Source organism: Nerophis lumbriciformis, linkage group LG02 (genome assembly GCF_033978685.3).
Source record: "Nerophis lumbriciformis linkage group LG02, RoL_Nlum_v2.1, whole genome shotgun sequence".
Classification (NCBI taxonomy): Eukaryota; Metazoa; Chordata; class Actinopteri; order Syngnathiformes; family Syngnathidae; genus Nerophis; species Nerophis lumbriciformis.
In genome coordinates this window covers 53,915,994-53,943,658 of record NC_084549.2, presented here as the reverse complement: position 1 = coordinate 53,943,658, position 27,665 = coordinate 53,915,994, and the positions used below count along the sequence as shown (strand labels likewise).

General features: G+C 42.4%; 2 protein-coding genes across 2 annotated transcripts in view; one reads left to right on the top strand and one right to left on the bottom strand.

The window, feature by feature from the left end:
• yipf4 (Yip1 domain family, member 4) overlaps positions 1 to 15,565 on the top strand; it is a 29,511-nt gene extending 13,946 nt beyond the window's left edge. The window contains exons 4-6 of the mRNA XM_061964674.1: positions 10,927 to 11,004; positions 11,104 to 11,217; positions 15,202 to 15,565. Of these exons, the coding sequence (XP_061820658.1) occupies positions 10,927 to 11,004; positions 11,104 to 11,217; positions 15,202 to 15,339 (330 nt within the window). The 3' untranslated portion in view covers positions 15,340 to 15,565. The remainder of the gene's footprint in view (positions 1 to 10,926; positions 11,005 to 11,103; positions 11,218 to 15,201) is intronic.
• Positions 15,566 to 16,489: 924 nt separating this feature from the next.
• On the bottom strand, positions 16,490 to 18,884 carry LOC140679561 (E3 SUMO-protein ligase ZBED1-like). Its single transcript, XM_072915156.1, has 2 exons — positions 18,679 to 18,884; positions 16,490 to 18,180 (listed from the first exon to the last, which is right to left on the bottom strand). Exons 1-2 carry the CDS (start codon positions 18,774 to 18,776, stop codon positions 16,530 to 16,532), a joined length of 1,749 nt encoding a protein of 582 aa, XP_072771257.1. The 5' UTR covers positions 18,777 to 18,884; the 3' UTR covers positions 16,490 to 16,529.
• Positions 18,885 to 27,665: the final 8,781 nt, after the last annotated feature.

The window sequence follows — 27,665 nt, the reverse complement described above, 5'->3', positions numbered from 1 at the left end:
ATTCAAGGACCGCTGAACACAGTAAGACGCTACAGCGCCCGCTAAAGATAATACAAATAATAATTAATTTTATATTACGCACTTGTCGTTTAAATGAATCTTAAAGTGCTACAGTACAAACTAAAATTTAAAACGAGAAAAGCTAAGCCATTAAAAAAGATGAAATACTGAGGTTTAAACTCTATCAGTGAAGCATAAGAAACACAAAACATGCAAAACAGTGGGTTTTCTAACAGTGTGTCTATTTTAGTTATTTAAAAAAACATCTTGGTCCAAAGCAGTGCTTCTCAAATATTTTCCGTTACGCCCCCCTTACGAAGAAGAAAATGTTTTGCGCCCCCCCACCATGATTATAAATAGTATAATTTATTTATCAAATTGTTATAACTATACCTCTGCATAACATTGTAAGCTTATTAACGTTAAAGGAAACAACACACCGGTCTTTTCCTCATCTCCCACCGTCGTTACAGTGAAGCCAAGTGCTACATTGACTTCATCATATTCTGGTACGGCAAAAAAAATATTGTTACATCCCTAATGCATGTGCGTGTACGAGCCAGTCCAGTCCACAACGAGAGGATAGAGAAAAATAAGGCACTTACTGACTACAACTTTGGACTACAACTGAATGAAATTTGCGAACTCGTCCAAAGCTTTTCGGCTAACCTCTACCATGTGTGGAGATATGCGCTGATGTAACGAAGGCAAAATACGTCACTAAATGATCAAATTCCAAAAGCTTGTTTGAAACAGGTTTGGAAGAAGGCGAGAATGTTTTATAAATGTCTCCGCCATGCCTCCTTGGTTATATTTCACATTGTCAAAAGTACACTAAAACAGGTACCAACAGGTAAGAAAAGTTGGTTTTGCATAATGAAGCCCCTTTAATGTTTGCTGAAATGATTACAAAATTGCTTCCCTATTAGACTCCCAGCTAGCTGTCTGCAAACTATGGAAAAGATTTCTGGAACAGAAGCGTCTCTCTAATGAGGTGCGGAGTAATGGGACCAGTGTTGCCACAGTTAATTTAAAAAAGTAATCTGGATATATGGATTACTGTATTTTAAAAGTAATTAAGTTAGATTACAAGTTGCTTTATTAGTTACATTTTGTTGCCAGAACAAACCTTAATACTCTTATCTTTAGCCGACAAAAAGTCAACATAATGTGTGTGTGTAGTGCATCCAGAAAGTATTCAAAGCGCTTAACATTTTCCACAATTTGTTATGTTACAGCCTTATTCCAAAATGGATTTAATTCATTTTTGTCGGTAAAATTCTACAGACAATACCCCATAATGACATTGTGAAAAGTTTTTTTGGGGGGGGGAACAAAAAGCAAATGTATTAAAATCACATGTACACAACTATTCCCAGCCTTTGCTCAATACTTTTTTGATGAACCTTTGGCAGCAATTACAGCCTCAATTATTTTTGAATATGATGCCACAAGCATGGCAGACCTATCTTTGGGCAGTTTTGCCCATTCCTCTCTGCAGTACCTCTCAAGGTCCATCAGGTTGGATAAGAAGTGTTGTTGTTTTTTTGCTGCATTCATCTTAGTCTACACTCGGAATTGACCAAGAACCTGATGGTCACTCTGTCAGAGCTACAGCATTCCTCTGTGGAGTGAGGAGAACCTTCCAGGAGGACAACCATCTCTGCAGCAAATCACCAATCAGGCCTGTATGGTATAGTGACCAGACGGAAGCCATTTCTTAGTAACAAGTTTGCCAAAATGCACCTGAAAGACTCTCAGACCATGAGAAACAACATTTTCTGGTCTGATGAGACAAAGATTAAACTCTTTGGCGTGATTGTCAGGCATCATGTTTGGAGGAAACCAGGCACCGCTCATCACCAGGCCAATACCATCCCTCCAGTGAAGCATGGTGGTGGTAGCAGCATCATGCTGTGGGGATGTTTGTCAGCGGCAGTAACTGGGAGACGAGTCAGGATAGAGAGAAAGATGAATGCAGCAATATACAGAGACATCTTGGATTAAAAAAAACAATGTTTCTTATCCAATCTGATAGAGTTTGAGAGGTGCTGCAAAAATGAATTGCCAAAACTGCCCAAAGAAAGGTGTTTAAAGCTTGTGACATCATATTCAAAAAGACTTGAGAGTGTACCGTATTTTTCGGACTATAAGTCGCAGTTTTTTTCATAGTTTGGCCGGGCTCCATTGCGATTTATATATGTTTTTTTCCTTCTTTATTATGCATTTTCGGCAGGTGCGACTAATACTCTGGTGCGACCTATACTTCGAAAAATACGGTAATTGCTGCCAAAGGTGCATCAACAAAGTATTGAGCAAAGGCTGTGAATACTTATATACATGTGATTTTTTTTAGTTTTTTTTAGTTTTCATTAAGGGTGTAACGGTACACAAAAATTTCGGTTCAGTGCGTACCTCGGTTTAGAGGTCACGGTTCGGTTCATTTTCGGTACAGTAAGAAAACAACAAAATATACATTTTTTTGGTTTTTTATTTACCAAATTTGTAAACAATGGCTGTATCCTTTTAACATTGGGAACACTATAATAATTCTGCCCAAAAATAGAAATAGCTCTGTGTGTGATGGATGTGAGCCACCACTAGGCTGATCAGTGCAACAGCAGGCAGTCATGAATGCTAAGGATAATAATAACATACATTTACACACAGGGTCCATTGCCAGGGTTAATGTGATCAACATATATAAAATAAAATCTAAATAAGATAAGGCTCAGAATGGTTTCTTAACAAAACCTTTCTACATATAAAGTGTTTTTTGATTGATTGATTGATTGATACTTTTATTAGTAGATTGCACAGTACAGTACATATTCCGTACAATTGACCACTAAATGGTAACACCCCAATAAGTTTTTCAACTTGTTTAAGTCGGGGTCCACGTTAATCAACATTAAACTGCCTCAAGTTGTTGCTCAGATTAAATAAAATGACAAAACTTTCTTTTACATATAAAAAGTGCAATATTAAACAGTTTCAAGTCAACTCAGCCTCAGATTAACTCTCCCCCCCCCCTTCACCCCAGACTTTAACCGTGATGACTTTCACTCAATCTTCATGTTTTTTGCCAGAAAAATCAGTTTATCCACATTGTCTGCAGAAAGAGCAGACCTGCTTGCAGTTAGAATGTCTCCAGCTGTGGAAAATACCCTTTCACTGGGCACGGAGGTGGCAGGTGTGGCCAGGTAGTGCCTGGTTAACTTGGCAGTAAGAAGATATATGGGTTCATTGTTCTTCCACCATAGAAGTGGGTCAAAATCTAGTTTTTAATGCAATATGGTCTTAAATCTGCTGCTATGAAAACATTTGTTATTGCTTTAGCCCTGCCTGACTCGCCGCGGAGAGGCTGCTTGAATGCGGTGGGGAGCTGTGTTTGCACCACGCTCGTCTTTCTCTTCGTTGAAGCGATGTTCACTTGGGGGTGGTGCAGCTCCAAATGGGTTAGCATGTTTGACGTGTTGTCAGAAGCATACCCTACTGCTGCTGAACAATGTTGGCGAACCGCTTTCGCTTTTTCCACCTCTCGTCTTCCATTGTTGTATTGCACCGCGAAGCCGAAGTGTTCCCAAACGGGAGATCTTAAAGGCCTACTGAAACTCACTACTACCGACCACGCAGTCTGATAGTTTATATATCAATGATGAAATCTTAACATTGCAACACATGCCAATACGGCCGGGTTAGCTTACTAAAGTGCGATTTTAAATTTTGCGCGAAATATCCTGCTGAAAACGTCTCGGTATGATGACGCCTGCGCGTGACGTCACGGATTGTAGAAGACATTTTGGGACAGCATGGTGGCCAGCTATTAAGTCGTCTGTTTTCATCGCAAAATTCCACAGTATTCTGGACATCTGTGTTGGTGAATCTTTTGCAATTTGTTCAATGAACAATGGAGACAGCAAAGAAGAAAGTTGTAGGAGGGAAGCGGTGTATTGCAGCAGGTGTTGTGCCAGATAACGCACCCCCGCCGTAGAATGCACCCCTTGACTGGTGTGCCGGATAACACAGCCGGTGTTTCATTGTTTACATTCCCGGAAAATGACAGTCAAGCTTTACCATTGGCCTGTGGAGAACTGGGACAACAGAGACTCTTACCAGGAGGACTTTGAGTTGGATGCGCAGACGCGGTACCGTGAGTACACATGCAGCTGCGGCTTCCAAACATTTGATCGCTTGCCCGTACGTGCGTGCCGCTATGTGCATGTCACGTACGTAACTTTGGGGACTTTGGGGAAATACATGTGCTGTATGAACTTTGGGGAGGTGAACGGTACTTTGGGCTGTGGGATTGAGTGTGTTGTGCAGGTGTTTGAGTTGTATTGGCGTGTTATATGGACGGGAGGGGGGAGGTGTTTGTTATGCCGGATTAATATGTGGCATATTAAATATAAGCCTGGTTGTGTTGTGGCTAATAGAGTATATATATGTCTTGTGTTTATTTACTGTTTTAGTCATTCCCAGCTGAATATCAGGTCCCACCCGCCTCTCACAGCATCTTCCCTATCTGAATCGCTCCCACTGCCCTCTAGTCCTTCACTCTCACTTTCCTCATCCACGAATCTTTCATGCTCGCTCAAATTAATGGGGAAATCGTCGCTTTCTCGGTTCGAATCGCTCTCGCTGCTGGTGGCCATAATTATAAACAATGTGCAGATGTGAGGAGCTCCACAACCTGTGACGTCACGCTACTCGTCTGCTACTTTCGGTTCAGGCAAGGCTTTTTTATCAGCGACCAAAAGTTGCGAACTTTATCGTCGATGTTCTCTACTAAATCCTTTCAGCAAAAATATGTCAATATCGTGAAATGATCAAGTATGACATATAGAATGGACCTGCTATTCTCGTTTAAATAAGAAAATCGCATTTCAGTAGGCCTTTAACGAGGCAGGAGGGTCTTCCAGCTCTGGCTTTTACATGTTGTTGTAGCCCGGTCGCTGCTAGCATGCCGTGTGTTGTGCCTCGGTGTGCATTGTTTACACAACGTGCGCTACGCTACTTAATATGTCCGTGTGGAAACTCGTTTGGTGCACCTCCGTTCCGAACCGAAACCCCCGTACCAAAACGGTTTAATACAAATACACGTACCGTTACACCCTTAGTTTTCATTATTTGCCTTTACACATTGTCATTATGGGTTATTGTCTGTAGACAAAAATTAATGTATTCCATTTTTAGAATAAGGCTGTAACATAACAAAATGTGGGAAAAAGTGAAGCGCTGTGAATACTTTCCGGATTAACTGTATATATTACATAAGGGGCGCCATGGGATTTTTGAACTGGGGGACCAAACTACCAGCATATTACTTAAACTCAATGCATTGTTTTTCCACTCCATGCCTTAATCCAAATATGATTTGTTTAAACATTTTTATAATAACTATAATGTTAACAACATGCAGTATGTACTGTGCATAGGGATGTATACAGAGTACATGTATTTTTTTGGTTCCGGTTCCTAATTGGGTCGGTTTACAAGGACCGTTAAGATTCTGAACAAATGATATGGTATTACGACATACTGGCTCAGCTTGGAATAATCACAAATAAGGAAGCAACACCACACAAAAGTGTGTCACACAACAGTATTTCCTCCTCAAAGGGACGCACGCAAGTACGAGTGTTAGTGTTAGTGTAGTGATGGGTTCCCACTTCTCTGTGAGCGCTTTGAGTATCAGTGCTGAACTCTGTAGAATTTGCACCTGGCTCGCTGACAACAAGCTATCCATACACTTAGGTAAAACGGAATCCATCCTGTTTGGGTCCCACATCAACCTTAAGAAAGTCAGTGACTTCACTATAAAAGTGGGTGACATTGTTATCGCCAGGAAGGATGAGATCACCTACCTAGGTTCCATTCTAGAGGCTAATCTTTCCTGTTATAAAATGGCAACCAAGGTAATCAAAAAGGTCAACCAACGAACGAGATTTCTCTATAGAATCTCCTCTCTGGTCAACAAAAGCACCATGAAGATTCTGGCGGGAACTCTCGTTCAACCCTTTTTCGATTATGCATGCACCTCCTGGTAACCTAGCACCTCCAAAACCCTCAAATCTAGACTCCAAACATCCCAGAACAAGCTCGTCAGACTACTTCTAGACCTCCACCCCAGATCCCACCTCACTCCTACCCACTTCTCCAAAGTGGGCTGGCTCAGGGTGGACGACAGAGTAAAACAACTTGCACTGAGCCTTGTCTATAACATCCGCTACACCTCCCTGATACCGAAGTACACGTCAAACTACTTCCTTAACGTAAATGACCGCCATAACCACAACACCAGGGGCACCTCCACTAACCACGTTAAACCCAGATTCCGATCTAACAAAGGTCTTAACTCATTCTCTTTCTACGCCACATCAATGTGGAATGCACCCCCAGGTATAAAAGAAAGCGCATCTCTATCATCCTTCAAAACCGCACTAAAAGAACACCTCCAGGCAACTTCAACCCTAAACTAACACCCTCCCTTCCTCATTATACCTCCTCGGATTGTAAATAATCAAATGTAAACAATCAAATGTAGTCACTTTTTCTTATAATTTCTGATCTCTCTCTCTGTCCAATACTTGCTGTACATATGTACCAAGTCAGACCTACACTGTTCCAATGTCAATTTCTCTGATGATGCAATTGTTGATGACTGAAGTGTTGATTCCAACCAAACTTAACCCCCCCCCCCCCCTCCATATCCCACACCCCGGATTGTAAATAATGTAAATAATTCAATTTATATACTGTGATGATTATCTTGTGTGATGACTGTATTATGAAAATAGTATATATCTGTATCATGAATCAATTTAAGTGGACTCCGACTTAAACAATTTGAAAAACTTATTTGGGTGTTACCATTTAGTGGTCAATTGTACGGAATATGTACTTTACTGTGCAATCTACTAATAAAAGTTTCAATCAATCAATCTAACAATAGAAAAGCGCGATATACAGTGGGGCAAAAAAGTATTTAGTCAGCCACGATTGTGCAAGTTCTCCCACTTAAAATGATGACAGAGGTCTGTAATTTTCATCATAGGTACACTTCAACTGTGAGAGACAGAATGTGAAAAAAAAATCCAGGAATTCATATTGTAGGATTTTTAAAGAATTTATTTGTAAATTATGGTGGAAAATAAGTATTTGGTCAATAACAAAAATTCTACTCAATACTTTGTAATATAACCTTTGTTGGCAATAACAGAGGTCAAACGATTACTATAGGTCTTTACCAGGTTTGCGCACACAGTAGCTGGTATTTTGGCCCATTCCTCCATGCAGATCTTCTCGAGAGCAGTGATGTTTTGGGGCTGTCGCCGAGCAACACGGACTTTCAACTCCCTCCACAGATTTTCTATGGGGTTGAAGTCTGGAGACTGGCTAGGCCACTCCAGGACTTTCAAATGCTTCTTACGGAGCCACTCCTTCGTTGCCCGGGCGGTGTGTTTGGGATCATTGTCATGCTGGAAGACCCAGCCACGTTTCATCTTCAAAGCTCTCACTGATGGAAGGAGGTTTTGGCTCAAAATCTCACGATACATGGCCCCGTTCATTCTTTCCTTAACACGGATCAGTCGGCCTGTCCCCTTGGCAGAAAAACAGCCCCAAAGCATGATGTTTCCACCCCCATGCTTCACAGTAGGTATGGTGTTCTTGGGATGCAACTCAGTATTCTTCTTCCTCCAAACACGACGAGTTGAGTTTATACCAAAAAGTTCTATTTTGGTTTCATCTGACCACATGACATTCTCCCAATCATCCATGTGGTCTCTGGCAAACTTCAGACGGGCCTGGACATGCACTGGCTTAAGCAGGGGGACACGTCTGGCACTGCAGGATTTGATTCCCTGTCGGCGAAGTGTGTTACTGATGGTAACCTTTGTTACTTTGATCCCAGCTCTCTGTAGGTCATTCACCAGGTCCCCCCGTGTGGTTCTGGGATTTTTGCTCACCGTTCTCATGATCATTTTGACCCCACGGGATGAGATCTTGCGTGGAGCCCCAGATTGAGGGAGATTATCAGTGGTCTTGTATGTCTTCCATTTTCTGATAATTGCTCCCACAGTTGATTTTTTCACACCAAGCTGCTTGCCTATTGTAGATTCACTCTTCACAGTCTGGTGCAGGTCTACAATTCTTTTCCTGGTGTCCTTCGACAGCTCTTTGGTCTTGGCCATAGTGGAGTTTGGAGTCTGACTGTTTGAGGCTGTGGACAGGTGTCTTTTATACAGATAACAAGTTCAAATGGGTGCCATTAATACAGGTAACGAGTGGAGGACAGAAGAGCTTTTTAAAGAAGAAGTTGCAGGTCTGTGAGAGCCAGAGATCTTCCTTGTTTGAAGTGACCAAATACTTATTTTCCACCATAATTTACAAATAAATTCTTTAAAATTCCTACAATGTGAATTCCTGGATTTTTTTTCCACATTCTGTCTCTCACAGTTGAAGTGCACATATGATGAAAATTACAGACCTCTGTCATCATTTTAAGTGGGAGAACTTGCACAATCGGTGGCTGACTAAATACTTTTTTGCCCCACTGTAAAATCTAATCCATTATTATTTATTATTATTAGTGTCATCTTAAAGTGAATGTGCTTTACTCATGACTCATAACCGCACTTCATCAACTTTCATCCTAGCGATTTAATTATCCACAGGCCAATAATAGTCCTCTCAAAAACATAAAAAAATGAAGTAAAATTATAATCCACAAAGTCCACTGACAGGTATCTCGTCGCCGTCTGACATTACTCCATTGCGCCGCGTTTTCGTGGCATGAAAACACACCCTGTTTAAAAATTGTGTTTAAAGGGGAACATTATCACAATTTCAGAAGGGTTAAAACCATTAAAAATCAGTTCCCAGTGGCTTATTTTATTTTTCGAAGTTTTTTTCAAAATTTTACCCATCACGCAATATCCCTAAAAAAAGCTTCAAAGTGCCTGATTTTAACCATCGTTATAAACACCCGTCCATTTTCCTGTGACGTCACATAGTGATGCCAACACAAACAAACATGGCGCATAGAACAGCAAGCTATAGCGACATTAGCTCGGATTCAGACTCGGATTTCAGCGGCTTAAGCGATTCAACAGATTACGCATGTATTGAAACGGATGGTTGTAGTGTGGAGGCAGGTAGCGAAAACGAAATTGAAGAAGAAACTGAAGCTATTGAGCCATATCGGTTTGAACCGTATGCAAGCGAAACCGACAAAAACGACACGACAGCCAGCTACACGGGAGAAAGCGAGGACGAATTCGGCGATCGCCTTCTAACCAACGATTGGTATGTGTTTGTTTGGCATTAAAGAAAACTAACAACTATGAACTAGGTTTACAGCATATGAAATACATTTGGCAACAACATGCACTTTGAGAGTGCAGTCAGCCCAATTTTCATCAATTAATATATTCTGTAGACATACCCTCATCCGCTCTCTTTTCCTGAAAGCTGATCTGTCCAGTTTTGGAGTTGATGTCAGCAGGCCAGGGAAGCTAGGGTCGATATTCTTCTCTTGATCATCTTCGGTGGCATAAGGGACGGTGTGAGCCAAGACATCCAGGGGGTTTAGCTCGCTCGTCTGCGGGAACAAACTGCCGCCATTGCTTGCCGTGCTACGGAGGTCCTTTGTCCCTGAATTGCTCACACACTCCGGCAGATTCAATGGGGGTCTGGCGGCAGATTTCTTTGACTTTATTGTTGGAAATGCATCTGCTTTGAGTGTCGCAGGATATCCACACATTCTTGCCATCTCTGTCGTAGCATAGCTTTCGTCGGTAAAGTGTGCGGAACAAACGTCCAATTTCTTGCCACTTTCGCATCTTTGGGCCACTGGTGCAACTTGAATCCGTCCCTGTTCGTGTTGTTACACCCTCCGACAACACACCGACGAGGCATGATGTCTCCAAGGTACGGAAAACAGTCGAAAAAACGGAAAATAACAGAGCTGATTTGACTCTGTGTTTGAGAAAATGGCGGATTGCTTCCCGATGTGACGTCACATTGTGACGTCATCGCTCCGAGAGCGAATAATAGAAAGGCGTTAAATTCGCCAAAATTCACCCATTTAGAGTTCGGAAATCGGTTAAAAAATATATGGTCTATTTTCTGCAACATCAAGGTATATATTGACGCTTACATAGGTCTGGTGATAATGTTCCCCTTTAAGTTCGTTCTATCTCGTGATAGAACGCGGTTTGTTTCACTGTGATCCTTGGTACTTTCAGGGCATCAGAAATGTTTCCGTACCCTTCCCCAGATTTGTGTCTCGAGACCATCCTGTCTCGGAGGTCAACAGACAATCCCTTTGCCTTCATTCTTGGTTTGTGCTCTGCCATGTATTGTCAAGGGTGGGGCATTTATACATAGACAGGTGTGTGCGTTGCAAAATCATGTCCAACCAACTGAATCTACCACAGGTGGACTCCAGTTAAGCTTTAGGCACATCTCAAGGATGATCATTTGAAACAGAAACCATGAATTGATTTACGTGGACCCCGACTTAAACAAGTTGAAAAACTTATTCGGGTGTTACCATTTAGTGGTCAATTGTACGGAATATGTACTGTACTGTGCAATCTACTAATAAAAGTTTCAATCAATCAATCAAAGGTTGCACCCGAGCTCACTTATAAGCTTCATGGCAGAGGCCGTCAATACTATTGTACATGTGATTTCTTAGTTTTCATTTTTAATACATTTGCGAAAAATAAAAATACATTTTCACATTGTCATTATGGGGTATTGTGTGTAGAATCTTAAAGAAAAAAATGAATTCATTAAATTTTGGAATAAGGTTGTAACATAACATGTGGAAAAAGGAAAGCGCTGTGAATACTTTCTGTATGCTGAGCTGCGTGCTAGGCATTCTGCCTAAAAATGAATTCTGCCTCCAATTGTCAGGTTGTTTCCTGGATCATCACCATCTGGATATTTGGATCACTAACAATCTTCCTCTTGGCACGTGTACTTGGTGGTGAGGTAAGCGGATCAGTTTTTTGCCACAGATTTTATCCCCTCACGACAGCAGACTGACAAAAGTGTCTTTGCATTATTGCTTTGACTCTTGTTTTTGAGCAGGTTTCCTACGGTCAGGTCCTTGGAGTGATCGGATATTCCCTTCTTCCTCTCATTGTTGTCGCCCCTCTGCTTGTTGTCATTGGAAGATTCCAGTTGATTTCTACCTTAACCAAAGTGAGCAAATTGCATTCCAATTCTGTTTTTTTGTTGTCTGAATGGTCATCTGTTAAATCAAAATACCGGTAAAACAAAGCATAAATAACAGTCTTTGAATCTCAGTAAAACAAAAATAATGCTATTTGGTAACAGTAGAAGAGAAAGTCAAACACAAATAGACGGAATAGAAATTGAAAGAGTAAATTGAACCAAGTTTCTAGGCTAGTGGTTCTTAACCTTGTTGGAGGTACCGAACCCCACCAGTTTCATATGCGCATTCACCAAACCCGAACCGTAATCATAAAATTATGTTGTTATATTAAATAAATACTAATAAAGATATATTTTACAAACGGAAAGTTACAGGAATGTACACATAATCCCATGTTTACATCTCATTGTGCATCATGTGAATGTTTTAGTGGGAACTAAATGGGATATCTGAAAGGGATACACGTTATTTCCAAAGCAGGACCGCCACCCAGACATATAATACTAGTACACAGCTCATGAAAAACAATATGTTATAGTCATTGTAAGTGGGCCAAAACAGTTATATGAGAAAATAATCTCATGGAAATGACTGCTGTCATTTGATTACAATAATAAAACATTTAACTTGTTATTTAGTCAGGTTTGGGACAGGTGTGCTGCAGGTGTGACCACAGTACATGTGCACGTCTGACGTCGCTCACATGCGCTCCACATAAATGCTCAAGGAGTTTTTGCGTTTGCTCACACATGGAAAATTAGAGGGAACATTGTTTGGAGGTATCCATAATACGCCGACAGGGAGAAGTTTTTGTTTACACGATGACCTTCGCGGCGAAGGCTCTGTCGAACCCCTGAGGCCGACTCACCGAACACCTAGGGTTCGATCGAACCCAGGTTAAGAACCACTGTTCTAGGTATAATGATTGATGATAAATTGAACTGGAAATCTCATGTAAAAAATATACAACATAAAGTAGCAAGAAACACGTCAATAATGAATAAAGTGAAACATGTTCTAGACCAAAAATCACTTCATATTCTCTACTGCTCGCTAGTGTTGCCATATCTGAGTTATTGTGTAGAAATATGGGGAAATAACTACACAAGTACACTTCATTCATTAACGGTGTTACAAAAAAGATCAGTTAGAATAATTTATGTTGGATATAGAGAACATACAAGCCCTTTATTTATTGAATCAAAAATACTGAAATTCTACGACATAGTAAATTTGCAAACAGCTAAAATTATGCACAAAGCAAACTATAACCTGCAACCCAAGAATATACAACAATTCTTCTCAACAAAAGAGGAGAAATATAATCTTAGAGAAAAATGTAATTTAAAACATTTGTATGCACGTACAACACTTAAGACCTTCAGTATATCTGTATGTGGAATTAAATTATGGAATGGATTAAGCAATGCAACCAAACAATGTGCTAATATGTTCCACTTTAAGAAACTCTTCAAACTTAAAGTGTTTACAAAGTACAAAAAAGAAGAACCATGATAAACATTCTGAATTTATTTCATCCATCCATTAATTTTCAAAATAATCTTACTCATCTCACCATATGAAATGTAACTTACTTCACCGAATATTATTTATTTATTTTTATTGTGATTACTCATGGAGTATGTTGTGAATAAATTGAGAACGGGAAGTGAACAAAAGTTTTAGCAACTGTTATGTAAAAGAAAAGGGGTAGGATTAAATAAGCTCTGCTTCTTCCTACTCCTTTTCGAACATGTTGAAAAGAGAAACTGGAAATTGTGATGTATCATGTGGTATGCTTGCATGTTCGAAATAAACTCAAACTCAACTCAAATCAACTCAGTCTAGACACGTATTGCACAGATTTTGTGTTCTTAGGCATCATATGGTCTTCAAATATGAAATATGAGTCTTATATTGGGTAAACAGTGGGTAAGATAAGTATTTGATTCCCTGGGAGGCTCTCTCACTTTTCTCACAATCATTCTTACCCACCAGTTTGAAATCTTGCATGGATCCCCAAAGCGCAGGTGTTGACTGTTGTATTTTTTACATTTATCAATTATTGCACCAATACTGCTCTCTTTCTTACCAAATGTATTGTTGGTGCTCTGTAGTTCATTCCAGTATTGGTCTAAAGTCTTGTCCTTGAGGTTAGCCTGTTGTTCTTTCCCTGGGGGTTTGAATGTGTAACAGGTGTATTTTATACACATACGAGTTGAGATTACCGTAGTAGTCATTTCTTAAAGGGGAACTGCACTTTTTTTGGAATTTTGTTTATCGTTCACAATCATTATGAGGGACATGACGACTGCTGTGTTTTTTTTGCATTCTAAATATTAAATAAATGCGATCAAACACCTCTTTTGAGGTTTTATAATCATGACGTAAGTATATATGTTATGTAGTAATAGTTGTATTCATAATAACATTAATATTGACATATTTTGATCATTTTAGGCATGCATGGGAAAACGCATCACTGATTATTATTACTCACAGGAGACTTTATGAAAGCCAACAAACATGACAAAACATCACTTACTGTACAATGTCTGCTGTCATAAGGGTGCTGACTGCTGGGATGTTCATATATTCCCATTTAGGTGAAGAATGACTTATAATCAGTTTATCTAAATGGCTGTCAAAGTGTACCAACTTGTCGGAATACCTACTCAGAGGTCTCATGTCCAGGTGAGATGCATGGTTTATCATCTAAAATAAACCTACAGGGAGCAAGGAAGCGAGAAAGCAGCAGAACACTCGATGATGTAAACATAGAAACACATGGAAGTGATAATAACACTATCACTATCCATCCATCCATTTTCTACCGCTTATTCCCTTCGGGGTCGCGGGACACTATCACTAATACTTGGTTAATATTCAAATCACAAAATGTATATGAGGTATTGTTGGCGCTTTTTGAATAGTTATTTATTGGACTTAATAGGTGAAGTAGAGGAGCTCCCATCGGCTCTGCAAATAAGCAGACTTTTATTTACGTTTATTTAATATTTAGAATACATTTTTTTCGTCATGTCTTTCGTAATTATAGGGAACAAAATTCCCCCAAAAAGTGCAGTTCCCCTTCAAAATAACTCAGCATATAAATAAATACATTTAAAATAAAAAAATACCAATTTTATTTTGTGAAGAACACAAAACATACTAAACATCACTCAACAAAATATAACTTTAAACGTGCAAAACAAAACCAAAGCGGCATCCATGTGAGGTTTTAGTGAAGCTCGGCATTCAAAAAAAACAGTGGCCTCAGCTTTGAGGGGCTGATCCTGTTTCTCCTTTCTGGGTGTATATTTCTGGGAGGCTACAAAATACACGCCCCGCTACCACCACCTTGTAGCGTCCCTGAAGCGTTAGTGCTGCAAAGGGTTTTGGGTATTTGTTCTGTTGTGTTTATGTTGTGTTACGGTGCGGATGTTCTCCCAAAATGTGTTTGTCATTCTTGTTTGGTGTGGGTTCACAGTGTGGCGCATATTTCTAACAGTGTTAAAGTTGTTTATACGGCCACCCTCAGTGTAACCTGTATCGCTGTTGATCAAGCTTGCGTTGCATTCACTTGTGTGTGCGTGCAGAAGCCGCACATATTATGTGACTGGGCCAGCACTCGTTGGACTGGATGAAAAGCGGACGTGACGATTTTCGGGAGGGGCGCTGAAATTTGGGAGTCTCCCGGGAGGGTTGGCAAGTATGAGAATTAGCGGTGAGTGCGGTGTTACCGCCAACCGCCGCTGTATATAATCGGCGGGCCAGCTCTAGTGTTAATTTTGGCCCGCGGGCCAGGGTTTGACACCCATGCTCTATTTGTACTGTTAGGCGACCAAAACATTAGGAACAGCTCTTAGCAAGTCGACACAACTGCATTTATACTTTATAGGGGAAAATGAAACGGGTCATACAAATATTTTATGTCATTTTATTTTTTTTATAAAGCTGTTTGATGTGTGAATGTCCCTAATGATCGCCACTATCTGCTTGTCTTTCAGCTCTTTGGAGTCTTCTGGGCTGCTTACAGCGCTGCTTCACTGCTTGTTGGCGACGAATTCAAGACCAAGAAGCCTCTTCTCATATATCCCATTTTCCTTTTGTACATTTACTTCCTGTCGTTGTACACCGGGGTCTGACGTTCGATATGGACCTTTTCATGGACACTAACCCACGAGCAGAAAAGCCGTTCTTACTTTGGAACCAGGAATGATGTATATTTCTCTGTTAGATTGTAGACTGTGGGGATATATACAGTGTGTGTATATATGTATGTATATATTTATACATTATACACACACTTATAGTATTTCCTTGTATATAGTTTTGTCTCGTCTTTGTTCAATAAAAAGCATCTGTTTTAAACTCTGCAGCCCTCTCCTTACTGTTTATGTCGAACAACTCAAGTCCTGGTCTTGTTCATTCTAAAAAAATTAAAAGTGTCATAAGTCAATGTCGACATACAGTGAAAGTAAAAAATTATTAGACCACAAAGAAGTTTGGAACATTTCTCTACAATGTTTGCAATATTTGTAACTTTTTATAGTAGGCAGCTAAGTGCCAGTTATATCTAAATGTCCTCCAATAAACACACAACGTTGTTTTTTTCTTGTATTTCAGTCATTTGCAAAAGGTAAACATAGTAAGCTATAGGCTACTAAGAGCTGGCAGCTACACCACAGCTAAGCACACAAGCTAGACATTTGAAATGAATCAATGTTCCCTCTAATTTTTCATGTGTGTGAGCAAACGCACAAACACCCTGAGCATTCAGTGGAATACAGACGTGCACACTGTGGTCATACCAGCAACACATTTGTCTCAAACCTGACATAACAATTTAAATGTCTTATTATTATAATCAAGTGACAGTAGTCAATTTCAAGAGATTATTTTCTAATGTATGTGATTTGGCCCACTTAGATATATATATATATATATTAGGGCTGCAGCTAACGATTATTTTTCTATAGATTAATCTATAGATTATTTTTTCAATTAATCGGTTAATCTATAGATTATTTTTTTCGATTAATCTATAGATTATTTTTCCTTTTACCGATTATTTTTTTAATTTAAAATTAAGATGAAAAAAATTAATTTAGGCCAGTTTTTTCAAAAGGCATGGCTTTTCTTTACAAAAAAAAAAGTATGGCCACTCAGTCAACATTGAAAACATGGCAAAACATTCTGTAACACTGTAAACATTTGTGCCAATCTAAATATTCTGGAGCACTGTAAACATTAAGTATTGCTTTTCAAATGTGCAAAATAAACATCCAGTCCAACACAGTACACTATAACCAATTCTACTCATTCCAGTGAGTGACTAACAGTTGTAATGAAGAAAGGTTAGCATGTCTACATGCTCTGGGGTGAGGCTGGTTCTTTTCTTGTTTACAATATTCCCAGCAGCTGAAAATAGGCGCTCAGAAGGGGTCGATGTGGCTGGAACTGAGAGGTAAGACCGAGCCAGCATTGCCAGATTTGGAAACCTTGCCTGATGTTCTTTCCACCATTTTAATGGGTTTTCATCCTTGGAAATGGGGAATTCTCCAAAATAAGACACTAACTCGTTTCTGACCATTTCAGCATCATTACTGTCATTGTTGTCTTCCTCATTGTTGCTGAGTTCATCTGAATCTGAGCCAAGAAGTGCGTCTAGTAAAGATACAGGCCGCCTGTCAGCATCTGGTCTTTCCACTTGCATTGCTGTGCCCTGTTGAGCGTGTGTCTCCTTTTCCCTTCTTTTCTCCTCCAGAACTATTGCATGCAGCTTGTATTGAACTTTTAAACACTCATCTGCAGTCAGGAATTTCAGCTTCCTGAATCGTGGGTCAAGTGCAGCTGCTAATATGCACACATTTGGTCCATCATCTTTGAATGTGGTCTCGGCTTCCCACCTGGATGTTATCTCACGTGCAGCAGTGACCTGGAAACACTTGATTGATGCATTTTCAAAAGCAGTTTGTGTAGCCTTCCGAAGCCCTTTGACCAGCAGAGGGACAGCGGAAACTGTTACATAAGATTCTCCACTCAGGTACACAGTTGCACATTCAAAAGGTTTCAGAACTTGTTCAAGTTCTTCAAGCAAGCTCCACTGGTCAGCCTTAAGATCCAGAAAATGCTTCCCTCTTTGAGTGACCTCCGGATCTGACAGAGTTGCTGTTATTGGCCACCTCTGCTCAAGCAGGCGACTAATCATGTAAAAGGAACTGTTCCATCTCACAGACACATCTTGTATGAGGCTGTGGTCTGGAGAACCCATTTGTTTTTGCTTAACCTTTAGTTTTGTACTGGATAGCTCACTTTTTCTGAAGTGCTCGACCAAACTTCTTGCTGCTCCTAAAGCTCTGCTGATGTGGTTGTCCTTTAGAGCATGGTTAACTACAAGCTGTAGAGTATGGCCAACACATCTGAGGGATGAAACACCATGTCTTTCCTCAAGAACTCTTAAAGCTGCAACAACATTTGCAGCATTGTCATGTACAATGACTTGTACTAGTTTTATGTTTATTTCAAACTTATTGACAACATCCTCAATCCAAGAGGCAATGTTTTCTGCAGTGTGCTTTTCATTGAGGGGCATTGTTGTCAAGTTAATTGAGGTAAGCTCCCACTCATCATTAACAAAGTGAATGGTGACACCAAGGTAAGCTTCAGTGGCCATACTTGTCCATGCATCAGTTGTGAGTGTCAGTTTTCCTTTCACATTTTTCAGGATTGCTTTGACTTCATTCATTTTCTTTGTGTATTTTTGCTCCATAAGCTTAGTGAAGTGGGTTCTTGATGGTAGTGTGTAGCCAGAGTGAAACCGTTTGATCATTTTTTGAAACCCTTCCCCTTCTACCATATTTAATGGCCTCATGTCTATGACCATCATTTCCAGGACACCATCAGTCAGGTCAGCGGCCACTTGGGGTGTGCATTCAGTCCCATGCCTCTTTGGAAAAAAATCCTGGACACTGCTTTGTCGTTTGCTGCAACATAAGAGACAACAATTAATTTTCATTTTAAATATACCCAAATACAGCTTACTTTAATACAAAAGGTTAATTAAACTACACACATTATCTTGTTAAATTGGTTTAATAACACAACAATGATAGTATGATTAAAGTGAAGTTAATTGTTCGTTTGTACATAGTATATGTAACTGTTAATGTTGTAAAAGGTATTTGCACAACTTATTAACGTTAACGTTAAAGATAGTATATGTAACTGTTAATGTTGTAAAAGGTATTTGCACAACTTATTAACGTTAGCGTTAAAGATAGTATATGTAACTGTTAATGTTGTAAAAGGTATTTGTACAACTTATTAACGTTAGCGTTAAAGAGGAGCGCGTCTTTGTAAACACTGAACAGGCACGCCAAACGCGCCTCTCAGAGCAAAACGGTGCTTTAGTTTATGAATTTACAACGCAGATACAAATGACACATTCATGTTTTTGTGTAATGATGACAACGTATACTCACGCGGATGATTGACTCGTTGATGGTGATGGGAAGAACGCTGTCGGATGTTTTCTTTTTAGATGCTCGTTCATAGCCGTTGTGCTGCTGTGATACGCCATTTCCGCTCGACACAGTGTGCATAAAACAACATTATTAGGCCGTTTATTAAAATACTCCCACACTTTTGACGACTTTTGGCGTGTTTTTTTCCCCTCGCTCGCATCGTTTGCTCTGCGCTCCGCCTTGACAGTGGTGTGACGTAAATATGCGACGCGCCGACGCACAAAAATGACGTCGACGTATTAACGTAACCGATGACGTCGACGCGTCGTTTCAGCCTTAATATATATATATATATATATATATATATATATATATTTTTTTTTTTTTTTTTTTTTTTTTTTTATCAGCTATGCACTATAGTATTTTATGCCTGGGTGGGGGTCCTGCTTTGGAAAGATTGTGTACCCCTTTCAGAGATCACATTTAGTTACCCTTAAAACATTCACATGTTGCATGAGATGAAGTGTTTATTAACTTTCTGTCCGTAAAATAAATATTTTTATTAGCAATTATGTAGTCCTGTAACATAATTTCATGATTAATATCCAAAAAAATAACATTCTTAACAAATGACAGTAGAATAAGCACACTGATTGAGGAGTCATAGTAAAACGACCTGAAATTTACACTTTACGTGTAGTGTTGGAGTTGTCCAACTTTTTGTGTGGCCATAAACGCACCAGTGGCTAATTGCCGTAGTGTATGTGTTGGTGCAGGTGAGAGAGAGAGCAAGAGGCTGCTGTTGATATAACAGATGACGAGTTGCTTTTGGCTTGGTTTGTACGGTAGACAACGACCAGTTTTGCTAGATAAAAAAAAGTATTTTACACATTGTTGTGGTGTGGTTATGGCCGACAAACAATTTCGCTAAATAAAGGGACCGATGGAATTCCTGTCCTCCTTTTAAGTGTCTCCACAGACGTTACAATAATTTAACAGTGTTGACAAACATTGTTTTCATCTGTTGTGGCCGGCTTATGTCACCTGTTACTCACAGTTGCATTGCAATATCATACAAAACAAACAATTTGTTTATTTTGTTTAGAGTGGGATTTTATTTTTTGCGCAGCATAGATTTGCTGTGCGCAGAGGACGCGTGAGCAGTGCGCAATTGCGCAGGTGCGCACCTTAGAGGGAACGTTGAAATGAATGTCTTCAATTAAACAATATTGCAGTCTAAACCAGCACATTTGTCAATATAAACAAGTATCAAACAATTATAGTTGCATATTACTTACACCGTGTATGGTGCGGCTGGTGTTCTGCTGACCTCGACTGCGGATGTTGTGGATCGGTGGAGGGAATACTTCGAAGACCTCCTCAATCCCACCGACACGTCTTCCTATGAGGAAGCAGTGCCTGGGGAATCTGTGGTGGGCTCTCCTATTTCTGGGGCTGAGGTTGCTGAGGTAGTTAAAAAGCTCCTCAATGGCAAGGCCCCGGGGGTGGATGAGAACCGCCCGGAGTTCCTTAAGGCTCTGGATGCTGTGGGGCTGTCTTAGTTGACAAGACTCTGCAGCATCGCGTGGACATCGGGGGAAGTAGCTCTGGATTGGCAGACCGGGGTGGTGGTTCCTCTCTCTAAGAAGGGGAACCGGAGGGTGTGTTCTAACTATCGTGGGATCACACTCCTCAGCCTTCCCGGTAAGGTCTATTCAGGTGTACTGGAGAGGAGGCTACGTCGGATAGTCGAACCTCGGATTCAGGAGGAACAGTGTGGTTTTCGTCCTGGTCGTGGAACTGTGGACAAGCTCTATACTCTCAGCAGGGTCCTTGAGGGTGCATGGGAGTTTACTCAACCAGTCTACATGTGCTTTGTGGACTTGGAGAAGGCATTTGACTGTGTCCCTCGGGAGATCCTGTGGGGAGTGCTCAGAGAGTATGGGGTATCGGACTGTCTTGTGGCTGTCCGCTCCCTGTACGATCAGTGTCAGAGCTTGGTCCGCATTGCCGGCAGTAAGTCGGACACGTTTCCAGTGAGGGTTGGACTCCGCCAAGGCTGCCCTTTGTCACCGATTCTTTTCATAACTATTATGGAATTTCTAGGCGCAGTCAGGGCGTTGAGGGGATCCGGTTTGGTGGCTGCGGGATTAGGTTTCTGCTTTTTGCAGATGATGTGGTCCTGATGGCTTCATCTGGCCAGAGTCTTCAGCTCTCTCTGGATCAATTCGCAGCTGAGTGTGAAGCGACTGGGATGAGAATCAGCTCCTCCAAGTCCGAGTCCATGGTTCTCGCCCGGAAAAGAGTGGAGTGCCATCTCCGGGTTGGGTAGGAGACCCTGCCCCAAGTGGAGGAGTTTAAGTACCTAGGAGTCTTGTTCACGAGTGAGGGCAGAGTGGATCGTGAGATCGACAGGCGGATCGGTGTGGCGTCTTCAGTAATGCGGACGCTGTATCGATCCGTTGTGGTGAAGAAGGAGCTGAGCCGGAAGGCAAAGCACTCAATTTACCGGTCGATCTACGTTCCCATCCTCACCTATGGTCATGAGCTTTGGGTTATGACAGAAAGGACAAGATCACGGGTACAAGCGGCCGAAATGAGTTTCCTCCGCCGGGTGGCGGGGCTCTCCCTTAGAGATAGGGTGAGAAGCTCTGCCATCCGGGGGCAGCTCAAAGTAAAGCCGCTGCTTCTCCACATCGAGAGGAGCCAGATGAGGTGGTTCGGGCATCAGGTCAGGATGCCACCCGATCGCCTCCCTCGGGAGGTGTTTAGGGCACGTACGACCGGTAGGAGGCCACGGGGAAGACCCAGGACACGTTGGGAAGACTATGTCTCCCGGCTGGCCTGGGAACGCCTCGGGATCCCCCGGGAGGAGCTGGACGAAGTGGCTGGGGAGAGGGAAGTCTGGGCTTCCCTGCTTAGGCTGCTGCCCCCACGACCCGACCTCGGGTAAGCGGAAGAAGATGGATGGATGGATGGAATTATTGATTTGCAAAAAAATATTTTTTGGACCAATTAGGTAAAGTTGCAAAATTTCCCACGGCACACCAGACAGTATCTCACTGCACACTAGTGTGCCACGGCACAGTGGTTGAAAAACACTTGTCGTACAGTGTGTAGATGACTATTGAAGGTTGTTGTTGTCCATCCATCCATCCGTTTTCTACCGCTTGTCCCTCTCGGGGTTACGGGGGCCTCTATTTTATTTTATTTGATTAACTATTAAAAACAGAAGATTACAAACAAAATATACATGCCGTATTTTTCTGACCATAGGGCGCACCAGATTATAAGGAGCTCTGCTGATGAGCGGGTCTATTCAGGTCTATTTTCATACAAAAGGTTTACCAGATTATAAGGCGCATTAAAGGGGTCATATTATGATTTTTTTCAGGATTTATACTAACAATACATGGTCATTGGTATATATCGTATATATGTTATAGACATAATATAATATATCTGTATATATATTATTCTTTACACATATTATGTATATATTCGTATACATATACATATACATATAGGAGTCACTGGCTAAGCCAGTGACTCCTAGGAAAGACTGGGTGGCAACCAAGAACAGTTTGGTCGACTACTGGAGAGACAGTTGGCAGCTTGGAAAGACGGCACCCGGGACAGTATGGGTTAGCACCCCAGCCTGTATCTTTTGTGAGAAAGAACCCAAATAAGCTACGGAACACCCTACAGAGCAACACCCCCAGGAGATCCCGAGAGGGGGGGAGGATGAGATCTCCAATCGGACGGCCCAAAGGTTAACGAACCCCGCAAACGAACTGACTACGAGTATGACATGTATCTGCGGCAAGCTGGGCAAAAATCAACGTGGCTTAAGAATCCATCAGGCCAGAATGAAATGTTTGGAGCGGGAGAGCGAGGTTCAACGCACAGGTCCTGGACCTGGTGAGACGCAGGAGGAGCCTGGACAGGAGACACCCCACAGATCCCAGTCCCTCCACGTACCGGAGTCTCTCAATCCCAGCAGAGTAGTTCCACAGCAGCGGATTAAATGGCCCCAAGCAAACAGACGGAGCGAGTGGCTGCAGTTTGATGAGGACGTGTCCAACATAATCCAAGCCACAGCTAAAGGAGATGTCGACAGCAGGCTCCAGGCAATGAGTACCATCATCGTCAGCTATGGCTCAGAAAGATTCGGACGGATGGAGAAGGGCAACACTGAGGCCACCCCCTACACCATGAATCGCAGAGCCACTAAGATACATCAACTGCGCCAGGAGCTTCGAACCCTCAGGAAACAGTTCAAGAGAGTTTCTGAGGAGGACAAACAACCTTTAGAAGAGCTGCGCAACATCCTGCGGAAGAAGCTGACAACTCTCCGCAGAGCAGAGTGGCACAGGAGGCGTGGAAGAGAGAGAGCTAGGAAGCGAGCAGTCTTCATTGCCAACCCCTTTCGGTTTGCTAAACAGCTGCTCGGGGACAAGCGCAGTGGCCGGCTTGAGTGCCCAAGAGAGGAAGTGAATCGCTTCCTCCAGAATACCATGAGCGACCCACTGAGGGGACAAGATCTAGGACCCAACAGAGCGCTCATCAGCCCTGCTCCACCAACGGCAGAGTTCCAGTTGACAGAGCCCAGTTTGAAGGAGGTTGAAGAGGTCATCAAGGCAGCCCGCTCAGCATCTTCCCCGGGCCCCAGTGGTGTACCTTACCTCGTCTACAAGCGCTGTCCAGGGCTTCTCAAGCATCTGTGGAAGACCTTGAAGGTGATCTGGCGAAGGGGGAGAGTGGCCAACCAGTGGAGGTGTGCAGAGGGAGTATGGATCCCCAAGGAGGAGGACTCGAAAAACATCAACCAGTTTCGGACTATATCACTTCTGAGTGTGGAAGGGAAGGTGTTCTTCAGCATCGTCTCCCGAAGACTGACCGAGTTTCTCCTCAAGAACAACTACATCGACACTTCAGTGCAGAAGGGGGGGATTCCTGGAGTCCCCGGCTGTCTAGAGCACAACGGTGTCGTCACACAGCTCATCAGAGAGGCCCATGAGAGCAGAGGGGAACTTGCTGTGTTGTGGTTGGACCTGACTAACGCCTATGGGTCCATCCCACACAAGCTAGTTGAGCTTGCGCTACACCGCCACCATGTTCCCAGCAAGATCAAGGACTTGATCCTGGATTATTACAATAACTTCAGGCTCCGGGTCACTTCTGGGTCAATAATCTCTGACTGGCATCGCCTTGAGAAGGGAATAATAACAGGATGCACCATCTCCGTTGTCCTTTTTGCACTGGCGATGAATATGGTGGTAAAGTCTGCTGAGGTGGAATGCAGAGGGCCTCTGTCCAGATCAGGTGTTCGACAGCCCCCCATTAGAGCCTATATGGATGACCTTACCATAACAACAACATCAGTACCAGGGAGCAGGTGGATCTTGCAGGGATTGGAGAGGCTCATTGGGTGGGCCAGGATGAGTTTCAAGCCCGCAAAGTCAAGGTCCTTGGTGCTGAAGAAGGGGAAGGTGGTCAACAAATTCCGATTCTCAATCTCAGGAACGGTCATTCCATCCATCACGGAGCAACCAGTCAAGAGCTTGGGAAAGCTCTTTGACTCCAGCCTGAAGGACTCTGCTGCTATCCAGAAGTCTACTGAAGAGCTTGGAGGGTGGCTCACCAAAGTAGACAAGTCTGGCCTACCTGGTAGATTCAAAGCCTGGATCTACCAGCACTCCGTCCTTCCCAGAGTCCTGTGGCCTCTCCTTGTATATGCAGTCCCAGTAACAACAGTGGAATCCTTTGAAAGGAAGATCAGCAGCTTTCTGCGGAAATGGCTGGGTCTCCCACGCAGCCTCAACAGCGCTGCTCTGTACGGGACAAGCAACATCCTGCAGCTACCCTTCAGTGGGCTCACTGAAGAATTCAAGGTGGCACGCACAAGAGAAGCCCTACAGTACAGAGACTCCAGGGACTGCAAGGTGTCATCAGCCGGGATTGAAGTGAGGACAGGAAGGAAGTGGAAGGCAGAAAAGGCAGTGGAGGTGGCTGAGTCACGCCTTAGACAAAAGGCACTGGTTGGGGCCATAGCAACAGGGAGAGCAGGCTTGGGCTACTTCCCAAAGACCCAAGTCAGCCAGGCCCGGGGCAAAGACAGACGACATCTACTCCAGGAGGAGGTCCGAGCAGGCTTGGAGGAAGAGCGAGTGGGCAGGGTAGTGGGACTCCGGCAACAGGGGGCATGGACAAGATGGGAGGGCACGTTGCAGCGCAAAGTCACCTGGTCAAACATCATGCAGGCAGACCTCCACCGCGTCCGGTTCCTCGTGGCAGCAGTCTACGATTCCCTCCCTAGCCCAGCAAACCTCCATGTTTGGGGGAAGAGCGAGACACCCTTCTGCTCCCTTTGCTCCGGAAGAGGCTCCTTGGAACATCTCCTCAGCAGTTGCCCAAAGTCTCTGGCTGATGGTCGCTATCGCTGGCGTCATGACCAGGTGCTCAATGCAGTTGCTGAGAGCATAGCCTCAGCCATCAGCAGCAGCAAGCAACATCATGCGCCAAAGAAGGCAATCTCTTTCATCAAAGCTGGGGAGAGACCTCGTGCACGTCCAAAGACAATAACAGGACTCCTTCACACAGCCCCTGATTGGCAGCTACACGTTGACCTGGGAAAACAACTGAGGTTCCCCCAGCACATTGTAAAAACATCTCTACGGCCAGACATGATCATCATCTCAGAGGCTTCAAAACACCTCATCATGCTGGAACTAACAGTGCCTTGGGAGGAGCGGATTGAGGAAGCCAACGAAAAGAAACGTGCCAAGTATCAGGAGCCGGTGGAGGACTGCTCGGGCAGGGGCTGGAAGACTTTCTATGAGCCAATAGAAGTTGGTTGCCGTGGCTTTGCAGGACGCTCCCTCTGTAAAGTGCTTGGCCGATTGGGAGTCAAAGGGGCGGCCAAAAGGAGGGCCATTCAATCCGCAAGTGAAGCGGCAGAGAAAGCCACGAGGTGGTTGTGGCTGAAAAGGGCAGATCCGTGGGTTGCTACTGGGACACAAGCAGGGACTTGATCACCCCGGCTGGGTCGCCTGGACGAGGGTGTCTGATGTTGCGAGACCCGAAACACCCGATGAATCCAGGATACATCACTGATGATGTGTCCCAGTGCATCCAGGAGATGTATCTTTCAAGTGTACACATATTATGTATATATTCGTATATATGTTAGATTTGTTTATCGCTATATTAGTCTCTTTATACCTGCATTGTCCTTTCCATCCTTACACTTTCCATCATTGTAACTGAGCTACTGTGTTGAACAATTTCCCTTGTGGATCATTAAAGTATGTCTAAGTCTAAGTCTAAATGTAATCCCAAATACACATCAGCATTTACAAATAGGTAAGAACATTTATTTTTGTATAATAGTGCGAAACAAAACTTCAGATATTGTCTTCTAATAGGTGCTCTTTTGGGGTCCTTATACACACACCATAATAATACCTGTATGTTGAAGCACAGTACGTCCGACTACTGTAGCCATAATGTTCCAACTAAAACATTTTGACAGATTTTTGAGCACTGTGTGTAAGGCTCTAGTTTCTCAATGAAACGTCAAAGTTTTAGGCTCGCTTGCTAACCAAAAACCCAAATGTAAACTGTGTACAAATTAAGAACAAGAAGTATGTGTTAGTAATTGCTGTGAAGTAGAAAGGGGTAGGATTAGATAAGCTCTATTCTTCTTCCTACTCCTTTTCGGACATGTTGTCATGAAAATATAAGAAAATACTGTATGTGTCAGGTTCAAACATAGATGACATCTATTAAACAGACAAGAAGCAAGGAATTAAACAGAGACAGGATTCAATTTAGCTCAATGAGGAGAAACGTCTGGGCTGTACTCTTGTACAGTCTTCCACCACGCTCTGACGAAAGGAATGCACGCCTCCTCTTTGATTGAGACTTTCCCTGATGACATGGCAACAGCTGTTTCTAAGGGGAGAGGGGTTCGTAAACAGCGGTTGCCCTCGGTGACAAAACAGTTCAAAGAAAAGATGCCTGGAGCTTGTGCCAGGTCCTGCTTCCTCTCCACTTTGTAGATCTCGGGTCAAGACAAGATCTTCCTGTGGATTACAATAGATCAAAGAAACCGACACCTTCATGTCGCTTCCCATCGTACACAGTGGAGTTTTACAAGCCTTTTGCTTGGTAAGATCAAAGACAGCTCATGTAAACAGAAAGTTTTGTGATAACTTACATACAGTTATTCTGACGATATGTACAATATGTGATGTATCATATTGAAACCATAAACATGTTCGAAATAAACTTCAAACTTGTACTTGCTAACTCCATTTATTGAACAGGCGTCAACCTGCAGTCCTCACGTATCTTTAATGTGTGACTGCCATCTACTGGTCACACTTATCATTACACCATGTACCAAATAAAATTGCTTTGAGGTCAGTAAGCACAACCAGAATTAATACGTACATACACCGCCTTATAGTCCGAAAAATTCAGTAATAGTTCACACCTGCAATCTTTTAGGGTGCCAAATGTAAAAATTCAGTCACACTTTGCTAGCAGATATATTTTTCACATTTAACACTCTTTTCTCTCATTCAGCTCTTTTCATCACATTGAAGTTTTTATTAAATGGTGTCTTTAAATGTTCTATCTAAACGTTAAAAGGGTCATGTCATGATATTTTGTTCTACATTTAAAACACTTCCTTGTGGTCTACCTCAGTGTTTTTTTTGAGCCAAGGCGCATTTTTTTCATTGAAAAAATCCAGAGCCACACCACCGGCAGAAATCATTAAGAAATGAAACTCAGTTGACAATAAAAGTCGTTGTCGCAATTGTTGGATATGAATTTAAACCATAAACAAGCATGCATCACTATAGGTCTCGTCTCAAAGTAGGTGTACTGTCACCACCTGTCACATCACGCCGTGACTTATTTGGAGTCTTTTGGTGTTTTCCTGTGTGTAGTGTTTTAGTTCTTGTCTTGCGCTCCTATTTTGGTGGCTTTTCCTC